Source organism: Passer montanus, unplaced genomic scaffold, assembly GCF_014805655.1.
Source record: "Passer montanus isolate IOZ18808 unplaced genomic scaffold, ASM1480565v1 scaffold30, whole genome shotgun sequence".
Taxonomy (NCBI): Eukaryota; Metazoa; Chordata; class Aves; order Passeriformes; family Passeridae; genus Passer; species Passer montanus.
This window is the reverse complement of record NW_024367708.1, coordinates 6,086,577-6,111,787: the sequence shown is the minus strand read 5'-3', so window position 1 is coordinate 6,111,787 and position 25,211 is coordinate 6,086,577. Positions and strand designations below refer to the sequence as shown.

Here is a 25,211-nt window from a genome sequence, read left to right as displayed (position 1 = left end):
AGGATTCTTTTCCTAAATGTGATTCTGTCATCATAATACATCCTCCCCTGCAGAGTTTAACTTTCCTGCTCACTCAGCTGCCCTGGAGAGCATTCCCATTCCACCCAGCCCTGTTCCTAGGTCTCACCACTGCCATGTACTCTGCCAGAAGAGCCATTAGAGGAAGGAAGGATGGCATTGAGTATGCTGGCACACAAAGGGAATGCATACTCCACTGTGGCCATGTGGGCAGCAGCATCACATCACTTTAAGCTAGAGATTCAGGTGGTTTGGTGTGAATGGGGTATGATCTACCAGCAGTAACTCACCATCCTAATGCCAATTCCTAGCAAAGATACTCAGAAACCTGGCTGGTGGACCTGAACAACAGCTTTTTAAAAGCATTTGCCTGAGGGCAGGTTGTATCAGTGGACTCTGTCACAGAGCAGTAATTGCAATGGGATGATCCAAGCTACAGGGTAAACACAGCTCTCCACAGATTTTGCTCTAATGGACATAACACATGTAAGAGGATACGCTGGGTTTGTATCCATCTCCATCTCTGTCTCCCTTTTCTCCAATACAAACAGAATTTGAGCAACAACATTCCAGTTGTTACTCATAAGATTGTAGTCTCTATTTCTACATCTTTGGCTTTTTCCATATTCCTAGTGGGTTGTGGAGTAGCCTAGGTTCATAAATTTTATTTCCCTCCTGATGGAGGCTGGGCACAACTATGTACCTCCCACCAAGCAAATCCTAAATTTTGGCACACCCTGAGTGCCTTACTGCTGACTGAATTTGACCTTTCCCATGAATAGGTGCCCACTGGCAGGACTTGGATCTGTTCATCCAACACTCTCATACAATCAAGGAACTGGTGAGTAACTTCTGGGTTTTGCCTGCAGTGCTAGGATACAAGACTTAGAAACAAACCATGTTTGAAAACCAGCTTTAGGGTGCCCTTGCAGGACACATTTCACATCACATGTAAGGTGCCCTCCTTCCATGCCTTGGTACCAAGGCCAATCCTAATACAAATGCCAGCCCCCTCTTAGCAGTAAGTCTGTTTGGGAATTTTTACCGCTGTGGCTTGCTAATTATATTAACTCCTCACCCACTGGCAGAGTCAATGGAACTGACTTGCAAGGAGCTACACAAAGCACAGAGAAAATTCCTGCAAACCAAAGAACTCCTCTAGCAGGATGCTGTCAGACCAACCTACCAATGAGCTGGCACTGCCTTTTCCAGCAGCATTGCTCTGTCCATGGATCAACCATGGCAAAGATGAGGTGCTGCCTGTGCTGCAGGGCGCAGCTCTGCCTGTTTGTACGCAGCCCTAGCCAAGGCCATGCCACGAGACTCCCCTGTCAGAGGGGCTCCAGCAAACAGCAGCTTTCACTGTATTCCCTAACAAAACAGAGTGGTACAACAGCTTTTACCCATGAACCAACCATGGGAGCCATTCATCTGGAAAGAATTACTAGAGCCTCAAGAGACAGAAACAATATTTAGACAGTGAGGAACCTTTAAAAAGAATTATCTCCAGCTTCTACTGAACCATGAGCAACAACATCAGGTAATCAGCCTGTTGCAGGCAACACTCTATCCTGCTGTTGCTCGTCCTTAGTTTTGTCTTTGTATTTTTCTGTGGCCATGAGGCCTTAAATTGAGGCCCGCTGCTTTAAAGACCATTTTATTTGCAGCTACTGTTAAAAAAAAAAAAAAAAAAAAGAGAGAGAGAGAAAAGTTGAGTTACAGCTCCTGTTTTGTAAGGTCTTGCCTGTGATAGATAGAATATACTTATTTTAGCACTCCATAATACCATATTCTAACAGTATAACAAAGTCCCTCACCACAGAAAATCTTCCTGTATAGACATGTTGAGAAAATAAAACCAGGAAGTTTCCCTAACGATATCCATTACTGAAAAACATTCACTTCTTTTGGCATCGATAATTAATAAGTTCAGCTTTCCTCTATATTTTCTTTTTCAGCACAATCTGCTGAGAATTAAGATTGTCACAGACATTCTAGACCAGGTCTTTCAGCCACGACTCACCATTATTAATATTCTCCATATTTTTCAGAACTTCTATTTTCATTAAATCAGAGCTACTCATGCCCTGCAAGCCTGACATACTTTCATCATAGCTGGATCTGGTCTGCTACGGTTACTTAACTCTCTTCCAACTGCTTCTGTGATTTTTCCCTCTGGATTCTTATCCTAGCCAAATGCAAGCCAGGCTTATCAGGGTGGAGCACAGCTCCTTGCCTCAGGAATGCTTCAGAGCTACTTGAATATGGCCAGAAAATCAGCACAGTAGACTTGCAGTGCTCAAAGGTGCAGCATTTATAATCAAGACCTGGCACTGTTGAAACACTGTTGTGGCTTCATCAGGAGGGCAGTCTGCCCGCTGAAATGAGGTGTTCTGTACAACCTCAGCCTGAGGTGGTGAGATCCCCTGTTAGACACTGAGATTTTACTGGCTATGTCTTGGGTTTTATACCTGTGGGCTGTTCCTCATCTTCACATGGTGACAGTGAGGGCTGCTTCACAGCTCTGAGTGACTTTCCCATCAGAAAAACTGAAACTTCAGAGAGCTTCTCCTTCTCTCTTGGAAAAATAAAAAGTTACAATGCAGTTTCCTCAACAGTCTCATTTTTGCATAGCAGGGCTCAGCACAGGCCATGGCCTTTTTCTGTTACTACTAAAAGCATACACATAAAAAAATAATAATTTTAAAGATTCCTCTCTTAAAAACCCATCTGCTGTTAGTTAAGTGACTAGTGTAAGGCAAGGAGACTACTGAATGCAGACACACCTGACAGAGGTGTCCAAGTTACTGACTAAAGCTCCAAAGTGCCCAGCCACCACTGGCAGCAACACAGACCAGCCCAGACCTGTGGATGTTCTTTGAACCTTTACTGCTTGGCCCCTTCTTACCCTGCTGCCACTTATCTCAGTGCCACCTACCTGAGTCCAGGAGCTCTGCAGGGCTTTGTCTGCCAGCTAAAGCAGAGCCAGCTCTGGGGGCTCACCAGGAGCCCACACCACCAGCTGCCTTTCTTTCATTCAGCTCTGATAAACTGCCCCGTTCTTGTGCTTTGCCCACAGACACCGCAGATATTTTTGTCAGTGCTCTGCACCATGTCCAGGGCCTGGGTTGGCCCCAAGGACAGAGCTGCAGCTGCCTTGCTGATTTTAGCTGCTATGTCCCCAAAAAGTGTCATGCTGGGCGTGCTTTCTGCACTTGTTCTCCTCTCCTACACACACAAAGGGTGCCTAAAACTTACACAAGCGGCCACAACAAAGCAAAGAAGGGCACAGGCAGTGAGCCAAACTTTGTTTACTCCAAAGATAAGGCAGCAAATTGTAACTGCTCGGCACTGTAAGAAGTCCCTCCCAGTAAGTCAATACAGTGAAACTCAGATAATGCAAGGGTTTTAAAGTATTGTTACCTTAAAAATAATGAAATTGCAGCTGTTACATCTTCCAAGACTTCTACACAAACTCAGAAAATGTTTGTTTTGGTCAAAAGATGTTTTGGTGGGGGGTTTTTTTGTTTGTTTGTTTCCTGCAGACCAGAACTTGATCAGAGCATAAATCTTGATGAAAATGTATTTTTACTGACTTCACATGACATGGCCCAGATACATTACATCATAAAACATAATGCTGCCTTAAAACACTAAGAGAGGTGACGAGGAGAAGCAGCAGCTGCTTGTGGCAAATTTGTTGATAAAAAATGGATCCTTCTCCTCCCTACAGCCTGGGCCCAAGTCTAGTTCCAACCTTTGCAGTCAGACTTTTTCTCCCACATCTCCAGCAGTTTGCAAGTTACATACTTGCAAATATGACTGTTCTTTACTAGAAACTGTAATTGGGGGCTGTTTTCTTCCCACCATTAGAAACTCTGAACTGGAGCACAAGGGCTGAAAAGGGAATTCCTAAGCAGTGGGAATGAAAGACACAGAACATTTTCAGATGGGGGTGGCAAAACAGTTATTGCATGTTTCTTGACACTATTGGCTTCATTCATAAGCACTCCTCATTACCTACCAAGGTTTATACAGCTGTCTCATATAACTGAGCATATTATACAGTCACATATTTGCTATTACAAGGTTGTCTAAGATACTCATTAATCTGCTCAAGGTAAGGTGATTCTTCTTATTTCCAGATTTTTGTTGCATTTCCTGAAAAGCTGAAGACTGGATGTATATTCATAAATACACACAAAACTGCAATGGCTGAGCTTTAGTAAACAGCTCAATACACTCTAAAATGGAGAAAAAGAGATTATTTTCTCACAGAAACTCAAAATAAAAATTTATGTTTCTCACTGAAAAACAATTCTGTTTCTGGAAAAGTCTTTTTTTTTTCTCCCACCACTAATAATCTCAAGGAACTAGACTTAAAAAAACAAAACAAACCATAAATTAACTGACTTAAAGTATGCAAAGAAGTGCGTTTTTCTAAAGTGCTTCTTAAAGATCTCAGGGATGGTGACATTTGAGAGTGACCACTAAAGAATGTTTCAAAGCCATTTCAAGATTGGGGCGAGCACAGGATCAGAAGGGCTGTTTCCAAGAAACTAAATGACAGCAATTAGGACTACAACAATTTGAGCAGTAATTTATTTACTATAGCTTGCAATGCATTAATAATAAATAATTAATTTGTGAATCTCAGCAACTGTAAAGAGTTTGGACACATACAGGGCTGAATAATGAGGTGTATTGGAGTGTACCACATGCACGAAGGACACACGATGACAAGGCATATGCAGCCCATGGGAAATGTCACACATCACTTTGTCTTCTCTGCCTGGCAAAATCCCAAGCACATCATTCCCAGTGCCTGCTGGCCCCAGGACACATTGGTGGCTTGCTTTCCCTCTTACATCTATTCCTAAGGCCAGCCTCACATGGGGCTTTCAGATCGCAGAGCAAAACCGGCTGTACTGGTGATGAAGATCCAGCTCCATCACTGGTAATATTCAGCGTGCCCAGGTGTCCAAGAGGGCCAGTGACATCCTGGATGTATCAGCAATGGTGTGGCCAGCAGGGCCAGGGCAGGGATTGTCCCCCTGTGCTCGGCACTGGTGAGGCCACAGCTCCAGCGCTGTGTCCAGCCCAGGGCCCCATGCTACAACAAAGAAACTGGGGGGCTGGAGTGTGTCCAGAGAAGGGCAACGAAACCGGAGATGTGCTTGGAACACAGGTCCTGTGAGGAACAGCCGAAGGAGCTGTGGTGTGTAGCCTGAAGAAAAGGGAGGGTCAGGGGGGACCGTGTCACTTTCTACATCTCCTGAAAGGAGCCTGTAGCCAGTCGGGGTCGGCATCTTCCCCTGGTAACCAGTGACAGGACAAGATGACATAGCCATAAACTGCTCCAGGGAAGGTTAAGCTTGGACATTAGAAGGAATTTCTTCACAGAAAGAGTTGACTGAGCACTGGAACAGGCCGCCCAGGGAGGTGGTGGAGTCACCATCCCTGGAGACATTTAAGGACAGACTGGACGCGGCACTGAGGGGGCACTGAGTGCCATGGTGTAGTTGATACGGCGGCGTTCGATCACAGGCCGGACTCGATGATCTCGGAGGACTTTTCCAACCTGATCGATTCTGGGATTAGCCCCGGTGCGCCTCAGACCGCACGGCTCCGTTCCTGCCCGAGGCGAGTCGCGCCCAGCCCGAGCCGCGGCGCAGCCGGGCGGGAGGAGGAGCTGCCGCCGGCCCCGGCTCCGAGGCGCTGAGGGGAGGTGGGGCCGCCGCCTCCCGGCCCGCCCGCGCGCCGCCATTTTGGCTGGTTCGCGTCGCTTCCGCCGCTGGAAGTAAACAGAGAGCGAGCCAGGGACGGAGCGGAGCGGCGACGCGGGCGGGACGGGACGGAGCGGACGGTCGGGCGGCGGAGGCGGCGCTGGGGTCGGCTTTGGCGGAGAGAGCTGATGTGGCCGGAGCGGAGGCGCCAGCGCGGCCCGAGCCCCGGTTAATGCGAAGCGCAGCAGGGAGCCGCCAGGTGATGGGGCGGGAAGGGGCGGGCGGCGGCTCCGTCCGCAGGGTGCCAGGCCCCAGGAGCGGGCTCCGAGCCGCGGGGCCGGCGGAGCTCGGGGCCTGCCGGGCTGTCGGAGCTCCGCGCCGGGGCTGGGCCGGAAGGAGCCGACCCTGAGGGGAGCCTTCTCCGGGAGTAGCGAGCGATCCTTAAATCCTGCTCTGCCGTGTCTGGGGGTCGCTGCCTCGCGGCTTTCCCGTGACAGCGGCAATCAGTCGTGAAAACCCCGTTGTGTCCAGCGGAGCGGGTTGTTTGCGGCAGGGAGGCCTTGGGTTCGTGCCCGGGTCGCCCCCTCTTCCAGCCCGTGCTCCCCTCAGCGCATTCCTGGTGTTCCTGGAACAGCGGGGGTGAGGCACAGCGAGCTCTGTTGGACAGGCTCTTGGGAAAGCGTTATCAGTCGGGTGCAAACAGCTCTGCACAGTTTGTTTGGTTTGGTTTTGGTTGTGGGGTTTTTTTGTTGCTTTTTATTTTTTCTTTTTTTTTTTTAACTGCCGTTGTGCTCTGGCTGCACCTTACTCGGCAATAAAAACAATGTTAAGCACGTGCTTTGCTCCTCCTCCTGCTCGGTGACCGAGCTGTGTGATTAGGGTTGGACATGACTATTGCAAACAAGATAGCGTGGGTTGCGCCCAGGTGCGGAGTTCAGAAACAAGTCCGTGTGATAGGTGGAGAAATTTACTTGGAAAATCTTAAGGAGTCAGGCAGGCACCCGGCTTTCACCCATCTCTCTGCCCCCACAGAGTTGGGTGTTTTTGTTGGTTTGTTTTTTGGGGGTTTATTTGCCTTTCTGGCAAGATCTTAGCTTCTAAAGCAAAGTTGGTTGCAGCAGCAGTTTGAAAAACAGTGATATGTGTGTGTCCTGAGTGTGCCAGAGAGAGTTAAAAGCAAGATTGATGGTTCATGCGTTTCTAAGAAGTGATAAGCAATCATTCCTTGAAAAGTAGGATTTACTCATGCAGTAATTTGCTAGTATGGAATTTTTCATCCACGTCTTCCTTGTTGAAAAGTTGTTCTTGGGTTTCAAGTGGTCAGATCTTTAAATTACTGGATACATAAAGCAAAGCGAATTGAACTTCTAATTGCATTGCCTTGTTCTTATGTTAAATGTTCAGAAAGGTTTACTCTCTTAAGTGGCCTTTTAAAAGTAAATGTATTTTAAAATAGCTCTGTAAACTGATGCAGGCAAATATGCATTCTTTAAATTTCGTATTTGTTTTATTGTTGGCATGTGAAGAGGTTGAAAGCAGTTACATTTAAAAAAAAAAAACAACCAGACTATTCTGATACTTTAAGTTCTAAAATGAGAACCCAAAAATTAGATTAGCAATTATTGTTGGCATGTGAAGAGGTTGAAAGCAGTTACATTTAAAAAAAAACCACCAAACTATTCTGATGCTTTAAGTTCTGAAATGAGAACCCAAACATTAGATTAGCACATTGGTCAAAAATTAGATGACAAGACAGTTACACAGTTCTTAAAATAATATTTTTTAGTCTTGAACTTAGGCACTTTTTTTCCTTTGGAAAAAAACCAACATTTGGAAAAAATTTGCCAAGGAAATACTTTAACTCTCTTAAGTGACCTTTTAAAAGTAAATGTATTTTAAAATAGCTCTGTAAACTGATGCAGGCAAATATGCATTCTTTAAATTTCGTATTTGTTTTATTGTTGGCATGTGAAGAGGTTGAAAGCAGTTACATTTAAAAAAAAAAAACAACCAGACTATTCTGATACTTTAAGTTCTAAAATGAGAACCCAAAAATTAGATTAGCAAATTGGTCAAAAATTAGATGACAAGACAGTTACACAGTTCTTAAAATAATATTTTTTTAATCTTGAGCTTAGGCACTTTTATTCCTTTGGAAAAAAAACAACGTTTGGAAAAAGTTTGCCAAGGAAATACTTTTGAAAGGTTTCAAAAATCTTGACGTCTTTAATTACAAGGTGTTAGTAACAAAAAGAGTTGTCTGGAAGGGTGTGTTTTTTCCCCATCCCTTGCTTTAAGTCATGGCATTTAGAACATGTAACTTGTTTTCTTGGAAGAAGAAAGCATCAGTATACCTCTAAGTGATGGCTGTGTTGTCTTTTCTTAAGTTGGCTTTTTACAAAAATGTGGGACAGTGTCCCACAACTTCCATGAGTGGGTTTTGGTCTGTAACCAGCACATACTAGCTACATAGAGCTCATCCCAGTTAGCTCCAAGGTGTGCACTGAGAGCTGTCGATGACCTGGTCTGCTCCTGTCAACACATCCCAGAGGCCTTTTCTCCAGAAGAAAAATGAATACAGTTCTGTCAGTGGTAGCTCTCTCCTGGTCTGAAATGGAGACAAAAAAGAGGGGAAAAAATCCCAAACCCTACCTTAATGCCATGGTAAAAGTAGCCCACCTAACTGGAACATTTATGCAGATTTACTGCCTTGCTAGCAAAAGACAAGACAGGATCTCTGCAAAGGAGGACTTGGAGAGCCCAGTCTAACAGTACCTTCTGTAGCTTTTTACAGATTGCTTTGGAAAGACTTGGACATCAAACAGGCAAGCCTGAATTTGGCAAGTTAATAGCTTGCCTGTGGTGAATGCTCATTATAACCTAGTTGTTTGGAATATCTGTTTAGCCTAAAGCTTAAACTAATGCTGCATTTCAGACTCGCTTATTATAAATATTGTTCTTGCACTATGCTGAGTTATTATCTCTAACAGAAACATGACAGGCTTGCAGTGGATTTGCCAATTAAATCTTGATTAATTTCAAGTTGAATTCCATTTTCATGGTTGCAAAATCCAATTCCTTTATATTTTTCTTAGTTGCAGATGGTTCTGAGTCACTGTTCAGTTTCCTTGCTTTTCTTCACTGATGAAGTGGCTCAGCCACAGAGCTCAGTCTCTGGCAGAAAGCTTGTTCCAGCACAGGAATTGTGCTCTGCATAGTCCCATAGACAGGAACTCTATCACGGAAAACAGTTCTCAGGAAGCAAGTAGAGATTTTTGCCCAGTACTGTTTTCATCCTCTGCTTGTTTCCAAGTGTGCTGGGAGTAAAAATAGGAGCTGAAAAAAGTCAAGACAAATTTTCTTCATCAGTCTTTCGTGACCGTATGTTCAGGTTTGTCTGCATCATCTTGTGAGTGGCTTTAGACCTTAAGTGATAGCTTGCTTCTGTCATGTGAGTAGCTAGGATTAAAGCCTTTTAAAGATAGGTAGGGAGGTGCTGGCTTTGAGAAAATAATCTGTGATGCACTGGATTATGATCAGTATCATTTTTAGCTGTCATTTTGTTTTAGGAAGTACTTCCAGACTTGGTCACAGTACATAGCAGGGAAACGTAACTTTTCAGATCCCAGGAGGGATCTGGGCATATGATAATCCTAGACATGTAATTGGTACTTGAGTGTTAAACCAGGATGATTCACTGTGTATGAAGTCCTTGTCTATCTTGCAGTGATAGCTTGCTTCTGTCATGTGAGTAGCTAGGATTAAAGCCTTTTAAAGATAGGTAGGGAGGTGCTGGCTTTGAGAAAATAATCTGTGATGCATTGGATTATGAACAGTATCATTTTTAGCTGGCATTTTGTTTTAGGAAGTACTTCCAGTCTTGGTCGCAGTACATAGCAGGGAAACGTAACTTTTCCGATCCTAGGAGGGATCTGGGCATATGATAATCCTAGACATGTAATTGTACTTGAATGTCAAACCAGGATGATTTCGCTGTGTATGAAGTCCTTGTCTATCTTCTAGAAATCAGAGAAGCTGGGGGTGCTTTATGTGCCAGACTCACCCTGCCCCTGGATTCTCTGGAACTGAGCACATTGCAGTTGAGCATGAGGTAGCAGAGCCCTTTAGGACATGATGTGCATCACACTGAGGCTTTTAAAAATAAATGATCAGATGCCAAGTTCAGTAGTAAGATGGCATGTACCAAAGAAAATGTTTGGATTAAAACCCAGTGAGCCCTGGATGTATTTCAGCTATATGTAGTGGTAAGGGTTTGTTTCTCTCCAATAATGTAATATAAAAGGTAGAAGTTGTTTAAGTGACGTAATTATGGAAAAAGATATGCTACAACTTTTTGCCACAGGCTTGCTGAATTTCTGAGCCCTGGATGTATTTCAGCTATATGTAGTGGTAAGGGTTTGTTTCTCTCCAATAAAGTAATAAAAATGTAATATAAAAGGTAGAAGTTGTTTACGTGACATAATTATGGAAAAAGATATGCTACAACGTTTTGCCACAGGCTTGCTGAATTTAATACAATTTTGAAGAATTTTTTCTGGCCCTTCTCTGTATTTTTTTTGTGGGTTGAAACTTCCAGACTGTTACTGGAAATCTTCTGTAATGCCTATTTATTAGCTAGAAAAATGAAAACACACCAATGGACTTGATGAAATATATTTTCAAGGATACCGATTTAAAACAGATGCCTATTAAAGCTGTTACTGGAAATCTTCTGTAATGCCTATTTATTAGCTAGAAAAATGAAAACACACCAATGGACTTGATGAAATATATTTTCAAGGCTACCGATTTAAAACAGATGCCTATTAATGTATTTTGAATAAATTTAAGAAGAAAATATTCTTCCTCTCTGAGAAAAAAATTATTTGGTCTGATACAACATCTGCGATATGCAGTGCTTGCAAGCAGGCATACAGTAATTATTTACTTCCTTGATTTTTATCTCCACAGTTTCAAGTGTTGTTCCTAATAAATAGTACTGGGCCAGAAATATTTATGTCAGTGTTCAAAAAATTGTTTTGAAGATTATCATTCCATTAGTAGAACAGTAGAGTAATAATCAACAGCACAGTAAAACAAATTAGGTTCAAAGTGTTCTCAAACACACAAATGAAACACTGAAAGGAGAGTGACTGTTATAAATGGGTTGGCACTGTTAATGATTAAAGAAGTAATAGTAAAGATATCAGTTTAGATGATAATGTTATTTCTGGACTGCCATTTTGGTTTGTTACTTGGATTTTTTTTTTCCTTTATATATGGCAGGAAAAAAAACCCTGCCAAGGTGTTGTTGCATATAATACCCTTTTTCATCTCCACAGTTTTCTGTTAGTATTGTTCACAGCTCATTTACATTTAAAAATAAATAATAATTATTTTTTTTTACTTTTATAGAATGAAACGAGGAAGGAAAACTAATGAGGCCAACAGCAGTTCATCTGATGACACAACTGAGAAGGAGTCCAAGAGACACAAGATTGTAGAGAAGAAAACCACAGTTGTGCAGAGTCCTGACTGGGCAAACCTGCTCCAAGACATTATCCTGCAGGTGTTCCAGTACTTGCCACTTCTGGATCGTGCTCATGCATCCCAGGTCTGCAGGAGCTGGAACCAGGTGTTTCATATGCCTGATCTCTGGAGGTGCTTTGAGTTTGAGCTGAATCAACCAGCCACATCGAACCTGAGGACTACACACCCCGAGCTAATCAAGCAGATAATAAAGAGGCATTCCAATCACCTGCAGTATGTTAGCTTCAAGGTAGTGTATTTCGTAGGCTTTTTAAAAGTGACTTATTCTAAAAGGAATAGGGCAGCTGTCACTGTGGTAGGTGGCCTTGTTTTCAGGCTTAATCTATGGAAGAAATGGATTCTCTCAATGGAGATTACCTCCCAATTAATTTGTTTGGGTATATTTTCAGTTCTAAAACTTGGAATAATAGTACTGAACACACCTTTTCATTGTCTTATTTCTGTTAGATGAGATTTTTTTTGGCTGGTGTTGTGGTTTGTTTGAGGTTTTTAGGGTTTTTTTGTGGGTCCTTTGCTGGTTTGTTTGTTGAGGTTTTTTGTGGACTTTTTGGTTAGTTTTGGCTTTTTTGGTTTTTTGAGGGTTTTTTGTAGCAGTTTAGCTACTTAAAATTCTGCTTCATGAGGTGGACAGAAATAGTTCTGATACAGCTACATGTGTGGGTTACTGCCTCAGAATTAAGTTCAGTCAGGATGCCTAAGTTGAGCATTTCCCCATTTCACATGCTGTAGATACTTGGCTCTAATATTCTTGGTTAGAAAACATCTGATGCACGGAGAGTGACTTCAGTACTGCTAGTCATCAATTAGCAGTTTTAATCTTAAATTGTATGGGATTGTCTGTACTCTGTACAACTGTTTTTCAGGATTCTGAAAAAGTACGTGCAGTTTGCAGAGGATGGTGCATGTACTGATTGTGCCTGGCTGAGAAATACCATTTGATGAGAATTGGTTCTGTTCACATTATGGAATTATTTTCAGCACATGAAAACTTTAATGTGGGCTTACATACCAGTGTGTTTTGGAAGGGTGCTGTGAATGCAGTTTGCAGAGGATGGTGCATGTACTGATTGTGCCTGGCTGAGAAATACCATTTGATGAGAATTGGTTCTGTTCACATTATGGAATTATTTTCAGCACATGAAAACCTTTAATGTGGGCTTACATACCAGTGGGTTTTGGAAAGGTGCTGTGACTCTCATGGCTGCATATGCATCAGCTGTGTGAGAAATTTGGAAAGGAAATGTGTTCTGCAGAAGCTCAGCATACTTGTTTCTGAGATCAGGCAGTTCTAATGCTGGAATCATCAGCGTGTGAGGAGTTGAGTCACCTCTGCCTGATCACATGTATTGCTACTGCTTGCTTGCAGTACCAGATACAAACTGTTACCACGTGGTTTGCAGGGCTTTTATCAGCATCCAAATAAAGAAAACCTAGGGCTGTAGTAGAGTAACCTCCCAGTGTCTTATCTCCTGTCTGTGTTGCTTTACACCCAAAGGATTTCGGGTGCCCTTTGCTCATAGGGTGTTCCATCAATTCTTTCGTGTGTCACTTCAGTTGTCCTCAGTGCTGCAGAGTACACAAGGAAGTGGGTGTAACACTCACGGGTCCTCTGTAAAGGCTGAAAACCAGAGGGCTGTTTTCTGTAGGCAAAGAAGGATGAGATTGTTGAAAATCAAGGTTTTTCAGCTTGTGTTTGAGCAGAAAATGAACGTTCATTTGACTTAATCTATTGCTGCCAGGGTAGCAGGGCTTACAGTGGAGTTAAATTTGATCCTGTGATGAAGCTTTATACTGTTCTGCTGGTTTGCAAAGCTGTCATGGCTGCTGTACGTAAGGGGTTATTCAGAAAGCACATCTGAGAGTCAGGGGAAGTGCCCTGGAGACACTCTTAAGTGATTTGTTTGGGCAGCAAGCTGACTAATGAAGGTTTGGGGTTTGTGTTGGTGTGTTTGGTTGGTTTTTTCAGAGTATCCATTGCATGTGTTGTGGTTTTAACAGTGAAGGGCCAGTCATTCAGGTTCATATGATAATGCACTTAACTCTCCAGCAGCTCAATTTTATGAACTGGGCCACTGTAAAAAGAAGTGGCTTTTGCACATAGTAAAGGATTTATAGAATTCTTGCATTTTAGTAAGGAGGAATGTGAAGACAAAGTGGAATAGACTCTGGACCCTCAGCTTCTTGTTATTTGATGTGGAATAAGTATCTTCGAACAAACTGTTTGTTTAGTTGACCCCTCACCATGCTATATTTTACCAAAGTGTTAAGAAGAGTAGTACATTTATAGCAAATAGTCTTGGATTTTTGATTCATACGTTTTTGGGGAATAAACATTGATGGATTCGCAATCCAGGTTTGTTTATTTTTGTATCCCATTTCGGAAGGTAAAGTGAAAAACAAAGAGTGTATTTGCAGTGCATTCTGAACACCAAATTCATTTTGTTTTAAGGTGGACAGTAGCAAGGAATCTGCAGAAGCAGCTTGTGATATTTTATCACAGCTTGTGAATTGCTCTCTGAAAACACTTGGGCTAATTTCAACTGCCCGGCCAAGCTTCATGGATTTACCAAAGGTATTTTATTATATATATTTTCTATTGCAAAGTATTGCAGTGTTTCATACAGTACTTCTGTAACTTTGTGAAAAGTTCTATTGTAGGAATATGAATCTTGGATAAAGAAAAGTTTAATAGTGGTCTGGGCTCAAATAAAGGGAGGAGCTGATATGTGCAGTGATGGATATATGAAATTCCATTCAGTCTCTGAATCGTATGAGAGCGTAGACCTGACCTTGTTCTTTCAAGTCCTGTCTGTTGACCTCAATGTAGTGCTGAGCAGCATGGTGCAAGTTAAGAGGCTAGACAGTTCAGGTCTGTGTCACTGTGTTGTGGGGTTTGTTAGGAGACAGTTACAATCAAATGAGTGGTAGAGTTTTATCAATGTGGACTTGCCATAGGGCTTACACAATCTCTTCAGAAAGAAATAGGATCATGATTTGCAGGGCTTCATGTCAGGCAGTCAGGCATTAGCATACTTGGTGAAGTGCACTGTATTTCTGAAATTTTCAGTCAAGATTTTTGCCTTGCATGTTTACCAAAAGTCAGATCTTGTTAGAAAGTATTAAATCTGGATGACAAATCTCTTACATATGCTTTTAGAGAAGCATTCCTGTTAGTGAGGTGGAAGTGTGCTGTTGCTGAGGAGCAGGGGAGTGGTTATGAGGGGCCAGATGCAAACAGATTATTAGCTAGATCCCAGTGATGTCATGGCTGGTGATGGCAGTAAGGAGAAGGAAGAACTAGAGACAGCCTCAGGAAAGGAAGTAGGCTGCAGGTAAGGTTGGCTACAGAAGGGTTATCAGTTATTATCCTTGCAGTGGTCACTGCCACATCATGTAGCTCTCTTGAATATGTATTTTTAATCCATAATTTTCAAAGAGGCTTTTCAGATATTTAACTAGTTTTACTCTGATTTTTTTTCCTTTTCAGATGTTCTTTGAGGTATGGTGATAAGAAAACCTGAATGTAGTGGAAACAATCCACAGTGTATTAAAAATACTTTGTCCTTTCAGCTCTTTCTTACTGTTTTCTTCATTACTCTGAATGCTGCTTTACGTCTCTTAGCTTTCTCTGGAGGGATATATTAGGGTCATGTTCAGCTTGTTGAGTAATTACTTGTAATTGTTCGTGCTATGTTCTTATTCAGCTTCCAGGCTTATAAAGCACAAGGTTCCTTTTTTTGTTCTCAGTAATTTCACATTTGGCTTCAAAAAAATAGATTCAAAATAAGCTTATAAAGCACAAGGTTCCTTTTTTTGTTCTCAGTAATTTCACATTTGGCCTTCAAAAAAACAGATTCAAAATCAGCTCTAAGGATAATTAGCCTTTTGGTGCTAACAACTTCAATAGTTTTGTCATTTGCATAAGGGACAACTAAGTGAAACTAAAGAATTTAATTTGGCCATGATTGAGTTCTTGTGGGAAGCTGTTAGTGACAGCTCTATTAGATGAAAAGCAGACAAAAATGAATTAATTTCGAAAATGGTTAATACTTTGCTGTGGTTCTGGATTTTTTTTGGTGTGGTGGGAGTTTTTATTTTTATCAAGACTGTATAGGAAGTCTGAACTACTTGGCATTATCTTCATTAGTGCTTTCTTCTTGTCAAGTGACCTGACATGTGGCAAATATCTGTAACTCAGAGTTGTGTTGCCTGTCTTTTCACTAAGTACATTCCAGGTGAATAGAATCTTTTAAAGAATCATACCACCAATGTGGCAATACTGAAAAGACCAGCTTTTACATGTTGGGATAGTGCCTGTTTCCTGTTAGCTCTTCAAACTAGAAGGTTCAAGTTACCTTTTTTTAATAGTGTGGTTAACTTTCTTTGCCTTTCTATTTAATAGCCTTCTTTTTCTAAATACACAGAATAAAACGACTACTAAAACACCCATAATACAAAGTTGAAATAATATTATAGTGTCTTTTCTTCTGTACATAGCATATAGAAGCAGCATACTGTCAGGATAGTTGGAGTGGTCCCTAAAGCCAAAGTGTGTAAAGATTCTGAGTTGAACCTCCTGTTTCCATTTGCATGAAGTGACTTTAAAAGTTTGTGTAAACGTGAAAGCAGTAAGTTCTACTCTACATCTCTCATTGTGTGGCAGTTTTATCAAAAATCACAAATATATCACCTAAGAAGGAACAAATATTGTTACCAGGCCTTCTCTCATATAACTGTATTCAGGATATGTGCCTGTGGCTCAGAGTGAAACAGGCTTGAAATCCAAGTAGCAGCTCAGTTTTTTAAAGATGCTTAATGTAGTGCATGGAGAAAATACTTTTTTAAAGTCTTCTATTTGGTCAGTCTGATAAGAAATAATGAAGATGAACTAACTATTCACTTCATACCACCAGTGCTTTTTACAATCACTGCTGTATCTGCTCCTTAGTCTGTGTTTCTCAAGTTCAGGTTCCCAGGGCTCTGTCTTTAATGATAAGTTTCAGTGGTTATGCAAAAATGCTGAGCACCTGTCCTACCTTATCCATGCTGTTTATTCAGTAATTAATAGTTTTCCTGCTCCTTGGCTCTGTTTGGACCACTCCAGTTAGCTTTCCAAGAAATCCATCCAAACCCTAAATACTCCTATGTGGGTGGTAGGCAGGCAGTACAGTCATTTGGCTTTGGATACAAACACTCCTGACTGTGTTTGCATCTCACCAGTGCAGCACAACTTGCCATGAGGGAATTCCTCTTCCAGAAGATGCTTCTTTTAGAGTGTGACTTGCCTCATCTGTGGAAGGGACATTAAAAAAAAAATCCTCAAAATGAGAGCTTCTAGGCTTTCCCTTTGCTTCTGGTTTTCTGTAGATTTAAATTTGTGCAGTGGATTGCCCAGGGTCGGGTTCTTGATTAACATCTAATGTTACACATTCTGATTTGCCCAATTAATAAGCAGATAGCAAAAAATTATTATACTTCCTCTACTAAGGAAGTAGAGAACTAAATGTCAGTATTTTAGTATCATTTTTTAATTATGCAATATCAAAATAATGCTTTTTCAACAAATACTGTCAAGAAGTAAAAACTAGGACTGCTGTGTGCACAGTGTGAAACCATTGAGATTTTTACTTCACATACCACTCTTTCATTTAAGCTTTCTTTTTTTTCAGTCTCACTTTATTTCTGCACTGACAGTGGTGTTTGTGAACTCCAAATCCCTCTCTTCACTTAAGATTGATGACACACCTGTAGATGATCCATCTCTCAAGGTTCTCGTGGCTAACAACAGCGACACACTCAAACTGTTGAAAATGAGCAGCTGTCCTCATGTTTCTCCAGCTGGTAAGCTGCTGTGGCTTTGGGGTTAGCCTGTTGGGGGTTTTTTGGTTGGTTGGGATTTTTTAATGCATCTATTAAATTCTGTCTGAAACCAGTTCACCTCTGATAACATAGGGGTGGGGTAAGAGGGAAGATGAGTATGGTACTACCAGTAACTGTCCCTGAATAAAGTACTTTCAGCTGGAGGTCAGTCCGTCTGTCCTGCCACTTCACAGTGGCTGCTGGGCTAATGGTAAAATAGTGCATGTCTGTTGTGGGTAGATAGTTAACCTCACGTGGAACTTAATGAGAACATATCAAATTGATTGTGCTCTATTTGTGCAATGACAAAGTATTCCAATGTAATGAAGCTTTTTTGGAATACAAGTTTATTTTCCATACTTTGTTATGTGTGGGTTTTGACTGTTGCAATGCCATGGATTAGGAAGATGCTGGTTTAGTAATTCTGAAAGAAAGTCATTGCTGGAGAAAAACTGCAGACAGCATCAAAAAGGGGAGATGAGACTGAGCTGTGCAAAGCTTTTACAGTCACCAAATGTACTTCTCTAACACTCTTAACTGTGTCTGTAACAAGAATGAAGCCAGCTCCTACCGGAACAAAATCACTGAAGATTGTTGAAGTTCACAGAATTAACATTTGTGGTAGACTTACACAACTTACAGCAAGTGTAAGATTTATTCACAGACCATCGCTTAACACATACAGTTTTCCACTGAGAAAGGGAAGAGGAATTGTAAATGAAATGCTAGCAACTTAGTATGATTCCTCTTCTGAGGATGAGTAGAAACCACAGAAACCATAACGCTGTAACTTTCTCCATGCAAATACATGGCACCTGTAAATGCTACATTTATTATCTGTCAAATTCACCAGCAGGATTCCTACAAGGGGAAACGGAAAAGCAGTAGTGTTGCAGAGGGCGTGTTATTGTTGTGATAACAAACAGAACAAACTTAATAACTTTTGTGAGTGTATCTCTCAGACAGAGCCTCATGTTTGGTTTTGTATCAAGAAGTGCTGAAAGTGCAGGACTGGTGTTTTGCAGTAGCCTGGTCCAGCAAAGTGTTCATGGAATTAACTGCAATGTTGCCTCCTCCAAAGCTTTCTAGTTGCAGATGGGGGTTGTATAAATTGGCTTGAGGGACTGGCTTTTCCAGCCTAAAATTGCTTTTTGAGAACCTTTGTGTCTGAGAAGTGAAAGAGCCGTAACCTGTCTGTCAGGAGGAAAATGCTTCAGCAGTAATTTGTAGCTAGGCAGAGAGAGTAATTTCCTTGGACTTGGATCGAAGAGTAACCTGTCAGCTCTAGCAGACTTTGCTGGTTTGTGGATAATCCTTGCTAGAAGGCTTCATTGGAACATCATACACTCGATAATTTGGGAGGAGACATGGGTGTGTTCTGGTTGATGTGTCTTGCATGGTTGTAATTTGAAGGAACAATGGGTAAGAAATGGTCGTGCCTGTTAAAGGAGCACATGTCCTTCATGGAGGATGAATAGATTGGAGTAAGATGCCTTAGTAACAAAAGCAGGGAGTGCTGAGCAAACAGCAGGAGAGTTTAATTGCTTAATTCAGATATGGGTGTGCCTTGAGATGGAGAAAAAAGTGAATGCATTGTGTTTGCATGGCACTTGTTTTGTGGGGCAGTGAGGGGGCTACCGGAGTAGTTTCTGTGAAAACTGCCAGAAGCTTCCCCATGTCCAGCAGAGCCAAGGCCAAGCCCATTGGTGACAATGGTAGCACCTCTGGGACAACCTGTTCAAGAAGGGGGAGAAGGTATTGCAGGAGAGCAATTGCAGCTGGAGGCAGGAGTGAGAACACACGAGAGAAACAGCTCTGCAGACATCAAGGTCAGTGAAGGAGGGGCAGGAGCTGATCCAGGTGCTGGAACTGAGATTCCCCTGCAGCCCGTGGTGCAAGCATGGTGAGGCAGCTGTGCCCCTGCAGCCCATGGAGATCTATTCTGGAGCAGAGGTCCACCTGCAGCCCATGGAGGACCTTATGTTGGAAGAGGTGGATGCTGGAAGGAGGCTGTGACCCTGTGGGAAGCCCATGCTGGAAGAGTCAATTAGAAGCACTTGTTGAGAGAGGAGCCCATGCTGGAGCAGATTTGATGGCAGTCCACCTGCAGCCCATGGAGGACCTTATGTTGGAAGAGGTGGATGCTGGAAGGAGGCTGTGACCCTGTGGGAAGCCCATGCTGGAAGAGTCAATTAGAAGCACTTGTTGAGAGAGAAGCCCATGCTGGAGCAGATTTGATGGCAAGAATTGACCCTGTGTGGAACACTGGACTCTGTTCCTGAAGGACTGCGTGCTACAGGAATTGACCCTGTGTGGAACACTGGACTCTGTTCCTGAAGGACTGCATGCTATGGAAGGGACCCGTGCTGGAGCAGTTTGTGAAGAACTGCAGTCTGAGCAGGCCCCCGCAGTGGGGGACTGCTCCCATGTGAGGGACTCCATGATAGAGCCGGGAAAGCGAGTGAGGGGTGGTCTGCCCCTGAGGAGGAAGGAGTAGCAGAGACAATGTCTGAGGAACTGACTGCAGCCCTCATCCCCTGTACCCGTGTGCTGCTGGGAGGGAAGGAGGTAGAGAACGTCATGGGAAGTTAAGCCTGGGAAGAACAAAGGAGTGAGAGGAAGATGTGTTAAGATTCTGTTTTATTTCTCATTACCCTAATCTGATTCAATTGATAATATATTGATTTCCCCAAGTTGAGTCTGTCTTGCCCATGATGGTAATTGGTGAGTGATCTCTCCCTGTCACCCTTATCTTCACTCTTGAGTTTTTAACAGTATTCTCTCTCCCCTGCCCAGCTGGGGAAGGGAGTGATGCACAGCTTGGGTGGGCACCTGGTGTCCAGGGAGGCGCCTTGGTGTTCCACCAAGTGGAACAAAGAAAGAAGCTGGTATGTGGATAGTTGGCTTCAAGAGCAGGCAGGCTGCAAAAATGAGACTCTTGAAGGAAAATGTGACCTGGATTTTTTTTGTAATGGGGATATTATAATTAGCAGGCTGCATAAATGTAGAAAAACTTTATTGAACCAAAAGGGCTGTGATTTGCAAAACTAATTACTTATAGATGCAATTAAAATGTCTTCAGATTGGAGGAGGCAGGAATGTTCATTACTAGGTCAGTTCTCAAGAAATTTTTAGTGAAGGACAGAAAAGAGTACTAAAAGTAGAGCAAGAGACTCCACTACTGCAGGGATAAAGGAAAAAGATTGATATCAAACAGTGAATTTTTCTAAGTTACTGTATGAAGATAAAAGGGGCACGTTTGAGTTTGGGCTGGAGAAACAAAGGCAGTGATGTATGTCTAATCTTTGTGAGCTTATCTAAAGTTACTTCAGTTTGATGTTCCTGCTCTGAAATACTAACTGTTGGAACAGAGGGAATGGAAAGTGTTCCTGTAAAGGTGGTATTTGTGCTGTGGCATGGGATAGGAGGGCTGCTTCTCTTGGGGTGGGAGCTGGGAAGCAGAGCAGGTGTCAGGTGTGCCTTCATCAGGGACATGATGGGTCAGGGATTTTTTTAATGCAACTCTGCAGTGAGATCGGAGCTGTTTACCTCTCAGTGACACAAAGGTGTAGGCAGTGCCTAGGGGTGTTCTGTGAAGTACATGGGCTCCAGGCAGGCACTCTAGTAGCTGTCCACACTGTATACATTGTCAGCTCTTTATGTAGGATGCATAATTGCATTCACAGACCATGCATATCCAGTTCTAGACCCATAAAAATCACAGTAAGTTGTACCCCAGCTCTTCCCTTTTTGCACTGCACTGGTCCATAATGTACCCCTAAAGTTAACAAAAATTTATGGAAGGATGGCAGCCAGGACAACAAGCTTTGTTTAGGTGAGAAAATGTATATGGATCTTGAAAGTGCCTAAAATACTTTCTTATCTCAACAGACCTAGGTATTCTGAAGCCGCATGTCTGAGTTTCCTTAGAGAGTGATCATAGTGACCCTTCTGATTCATGCAATGTTTTTGCTGTGATTTTTCTTTTTAAGAAAGTGTTTCTATGCTCAGTATAGGCTTCTCTTAAATTTAATAGCTGCACTTTAAAATAACTGCTGTTTTCTGAATTTCTTCCTGTTGCTTCAGAACGACAGTGTATTGAGCTCAGGTTTTTCAGTTCCACGTTAAATGCTATGTTCTCATCCCTTCTCTTAATGGAAAGGCCGTATCCTACATTTCATGCAGTTTTCTGGGTCACATGAAATGCAGAGGACTGAATGCTGTTCTTAGTGCTTTTTATTTTTTTCAGTACTGTTACCAGTATAATACCATCGCTTGTATCTACAAATAGTGTGAGTGGAAACCTTAGACTGACCTGGATTCTCTTTTTAATATTTTTGTCTTTGAGCTGCAGATTATATTGAATTAGAGAGAATCTGAAAATTGCTGTTTTAGAAATTGCTGCTCCAAATTTCTATTTTGTCTCTTTTTTGCTGTAGCTTTTCCAAATTTAAGTGTTTATACTTTCCTAGAAAAAACAAATACTGACAGCAGCAGCCTCTCTATTGAATTAAAATCTAACATTCATTTTACTTTTGTTTTACATTTGCCTTCTTCAGATGACAAATTTCATTCACAGTTGCTTTGTCAGCCACAGAGGACTCAGCAGTTCTTCCAGAGCTGTCTAAGGAAATATTTTGTTATGAGTAAGCACCTTGTATAAAAATGAGGCTGAGTATATGTGGTCTTACAACAGGGCAGAACAGTCAGAATATGCTATTTATATATTTGTCACTTCTGCTTATGTGTTTGTTCACTTCTTTATGATTCCCAGCAAAACAGAGATGTAGTCACATTGTGTCTGTCTGTCTCACATGTAGGTACAGAGATGTCACAAGATGCTGCTTGTGAAAAAGATTAATGTTCCGATTGTCCGGTTTGATTTGGTTTTGATTTAAGGTCTTGGTTGCACGTTTGAAATAGGTGCCCATAGCTCCCTCCTGATGCACATAAACAATTCCCTCCTGTTTTATGCTCTGTCCTTATCTGTGTAACCCCTTGCATCGTGTTGTCTTCTCACAGGTATCCTCTGTGTGGCTGACCAGTGCCATGGCTTGCGTGAGCTGGCGCTGAACTACCACCTGCTGAGCGATGAGCTGCTGCTCGCTCTGTCTTCGGAGAAACACGTCAGGTTGGAACACTTGCGCATTGACGTGGTCAGTGAAAATCCCGGACAGACTCAGTTCCACACCCTTCAGAAGAGCAGCTGGGACGCTTTCATCAAGCATTCTCCTAAAGTAAATTTAGTCATGTACTTTTTCTTGTACGAGGAGGAGTTTGACCCGTTCTTTCGTTACGAGATACCCGTCACTCACCTGTACTTCGGAAGGTCAGTCAGCAAGGACGTGCTGGGCCGCGTGGGGATGACGTGCCCGCGGCTGGTTGAACTGGTGGTGTGTGCCAATGGATTGCGGCCGCTGGACGAGGAGCTGATCTGCATCGCGGAGCGGTGCAAGTACCTGTCGGCCGTGGGCCTCGGAGAATGTGAAGTCTCTTGCAGTGCCTTTGTGGAGTTCGTGAAGATGTGTGGCGGTCGCCTCTCTCAGCTCTCTATTATGGAGGAAGTTTTGATTCCTGATCAGAAATACAGCTTAGAGCAGATTCATTGGGAGGTTTCAAAGCATCTTGGTAGAGTCTGGTTCCCAGACATGATGCCCACTTGGTAAAGTCCTTAAAAGACTCCAGGGTGAATGGAGTAGCACCTTAAACCCAAGCTTACTGTATTGCAATTTCCTGTATAAGCTTATTTCATAATATAGATTTTATTGCAAGTTAATTAATGGTTTGATTAGAAAATTAATTTTTCTTTCAAAAATTGTTTTGGAATTTGAGAACTAAAAGAGTTCACAGCTCCAAAACCTATTTTCATCCAAACAAATTGAGGTTTTTGTTTTATATTTAGTCTTTGTCATTAAAGGTGACCTCAGATATTTTTGGAAATAAAAATTATTTAAAATATTGAAATGCACTTGCAAAATACCAGTTTTAATATGGTGTTTCTCTTTGATTTAGATTAGTAGTATTGGACAAAATCATATTTGATCTTAAAAAGCCAAGCGAAACCCCACCAAAATTGCATGCTTTTGTTGCAGGCTGTAGCATTTTAAATCCAGTCACCTCGATGACAAGATGATGATTATGAGGAGTGTTTAGTAGCCTGTGAAATACACATATTCTGTTAAGTCATAAAGGCAAGAGCAATATACAATAATAAGTTTAGACAACTAAAGTATTGAGTTTACCACCTTATTCAACAGATTATTAGTTCCATCTAAACTGTATTTAGAGCGCTAACAACCAGTAGTGCGAGCTACCAAAAGCAGTGTGGGGTTTTTTCCACGCTCTATGCATTCTAATGTAGTTTGCTTATGAGGTCTCAGATCTGCATCTAAACCTGTTTTAAGGTATTTTATGTCTAGCTCAGGAAGCGAAAGCATTCTGGGGGAAAATGTAGATACATTGTATTTAAAACCACACTGGAGTTAATGAGCTATTCTTGCACATTAACCGGTTTGGCAGCATACGGCGAGATGGAATAATGTATGGTTTGTGAAATGAACCCAGCAATGTTATTCTGATGACGTGGGTGTGAGCAGTGTGAGGTGAGAAAGGTAGAATTTGAATGTTGACCAAGAACTTTTTCACAAAACCTTAGACCTTTTGGCTGCTTTCAGTTTGACAGAAATGACATTGGAACAGTTGCTTAAGCTGTATAAACTAACTGTATACTGTAAATCTGTTTCAGAAATGTTTATGTATAAAGTGGATGTTTGATAGATGATAATTTTTGTATACCTTTAATTCAGCTAGTTCTGTCATTTCATAATATTTAACAATTCAAAAGGAGTAGACTTGGTGAAGTAGAGCAATAGGCAAAAATTTGTTTTGAACACTTGATAAATCAGTTTTATTAAAGAAAGTTTTTAGTTTGTAAATGGTGTAGGCAAGACACTGCGTGTGATCTGGATGTGGCTTGTGACTTCATTTCTTACTGCCAACAGTTATTTTCTCTTTGAGGTTGCTGATGGTAACACTGAAGTGTTGCCCAGACAGCTGCATGTTTGAGAGATGTGGTCAGCCCTCAGCAAGGCAGAGCTGCCCCCGCGGGCTGGGTTGAGCTTAGCTGGTGGCTGCTTCTCACTTGAGCTGTACAGCTCCTTCTGGTAGTAAGTAGGTTTCCTTCATCTCTGATTTCAGTCATGTTTATCCGAATGTATAATTTAGTGTAATACACTTATCAGTGTATTTAAGTTCATAACTATATTTTGAGCAAAGAGTGCTCAGCGGACTGGACATCTTTATTACGGGAGTTGTATGTTTCTGTAGAGCTTTGATTTAAAAATTGCATTTTATGAAATATGCGGTTTTTGTATTAGAATTTGTTAAATTAATGTAATACTATAATTTGCTTTTATTTGTACAAAAGGTGTCAATATATTTAGTCTGTAAAAGTAAAAAAGCTCTGTGTCTTTTATAACCCACCTCTCAGAACTGCCTGTATGAGAATAACATTTGTAGTCTGGGGAACAGGATTTAGTTTTCACTAAATTAATGTGAAGTAATACCATTAGTAATGGCGCCAAAAGCTCTTTGGACTTTGACTGTAGGTGTCCCGATGCTGCAAGGTAAGTCGCCAACCTGTTGGTAGTGGGAATAACCAATTGAAAGGCAAGGCACAACCTCAGTACCCAATCCCACTCCTTGAAGTCACACCTTTGAAACCCAGCGTTCTGCTGCTCACAGAGAGAGGCCTCTGTCAGACCCCAGTGCGAGGAACGTATTGTGAGCTGAAGGTGGCAGGGTTGGCTGTAGCAGAACTGCTTCAGAATGCCCCATCAAGGTAACTGGCTGGCTTTGAGAAGCCTGTGTTGTTGCACTGACTTCAAAAAGTCCTTCCTGCATGCATCACCACATTATTATTAAGATGTTCACCACAAGAAAACTGCTTAAAAGCAGTTGTCTCCCTCTTCCAGCAGTTTTATACATTGAATCAATTACTGCATCCTTTGTTCAAATAATCCAACTATGACATAAACTTGCCAGCAAGCCTACAGTGGT

The 25,211-nt window shown here is 42.0% G+C and overlaps 1 protein-coding gene across 2 annotated transcripts; it reads left to right on the top strand.

The window, feature by feature from the left end:
• The first annotated feature begins 5,782 nt into the window (after positions 1-5,782).
• On the top strand, positions 5,783-24,612 carry FBXL3 (F-box and leucine rich repeat protein 3). 2 transcript variants are annotated; one of them, XM_039714571.1, is made up of 5 exons: positions 5,784-6,003; positions 11,160-11,523; positions 13,744-13,866; positions 16,964-17,135; positions 22,176-24,612. In XM_039714571.1, exons 2-5 carry the CDS (start codon positions 11,161-11,163, stop codon positions 22,817-22,819), a joined length of 1,302 nt encoding a protein of 433 aa, XP_039570505.1. In that variant the 5' UTR covers positions 5,784-6,003; position 11,160; the 3' UTR covers positions 22,820-24,612. The 2 variants fall into 2 exon arrangements, with proteins under 2 accessions (XP_039570506.1, XP_039570505.1); XM_039714572.1 differs by lacking the exon at positions 13,744-13,866 and having other exon boundaries at positions 5,783-6,003.
• Positions 24,613-25,211: the final 599 nt, after the last annotated feature.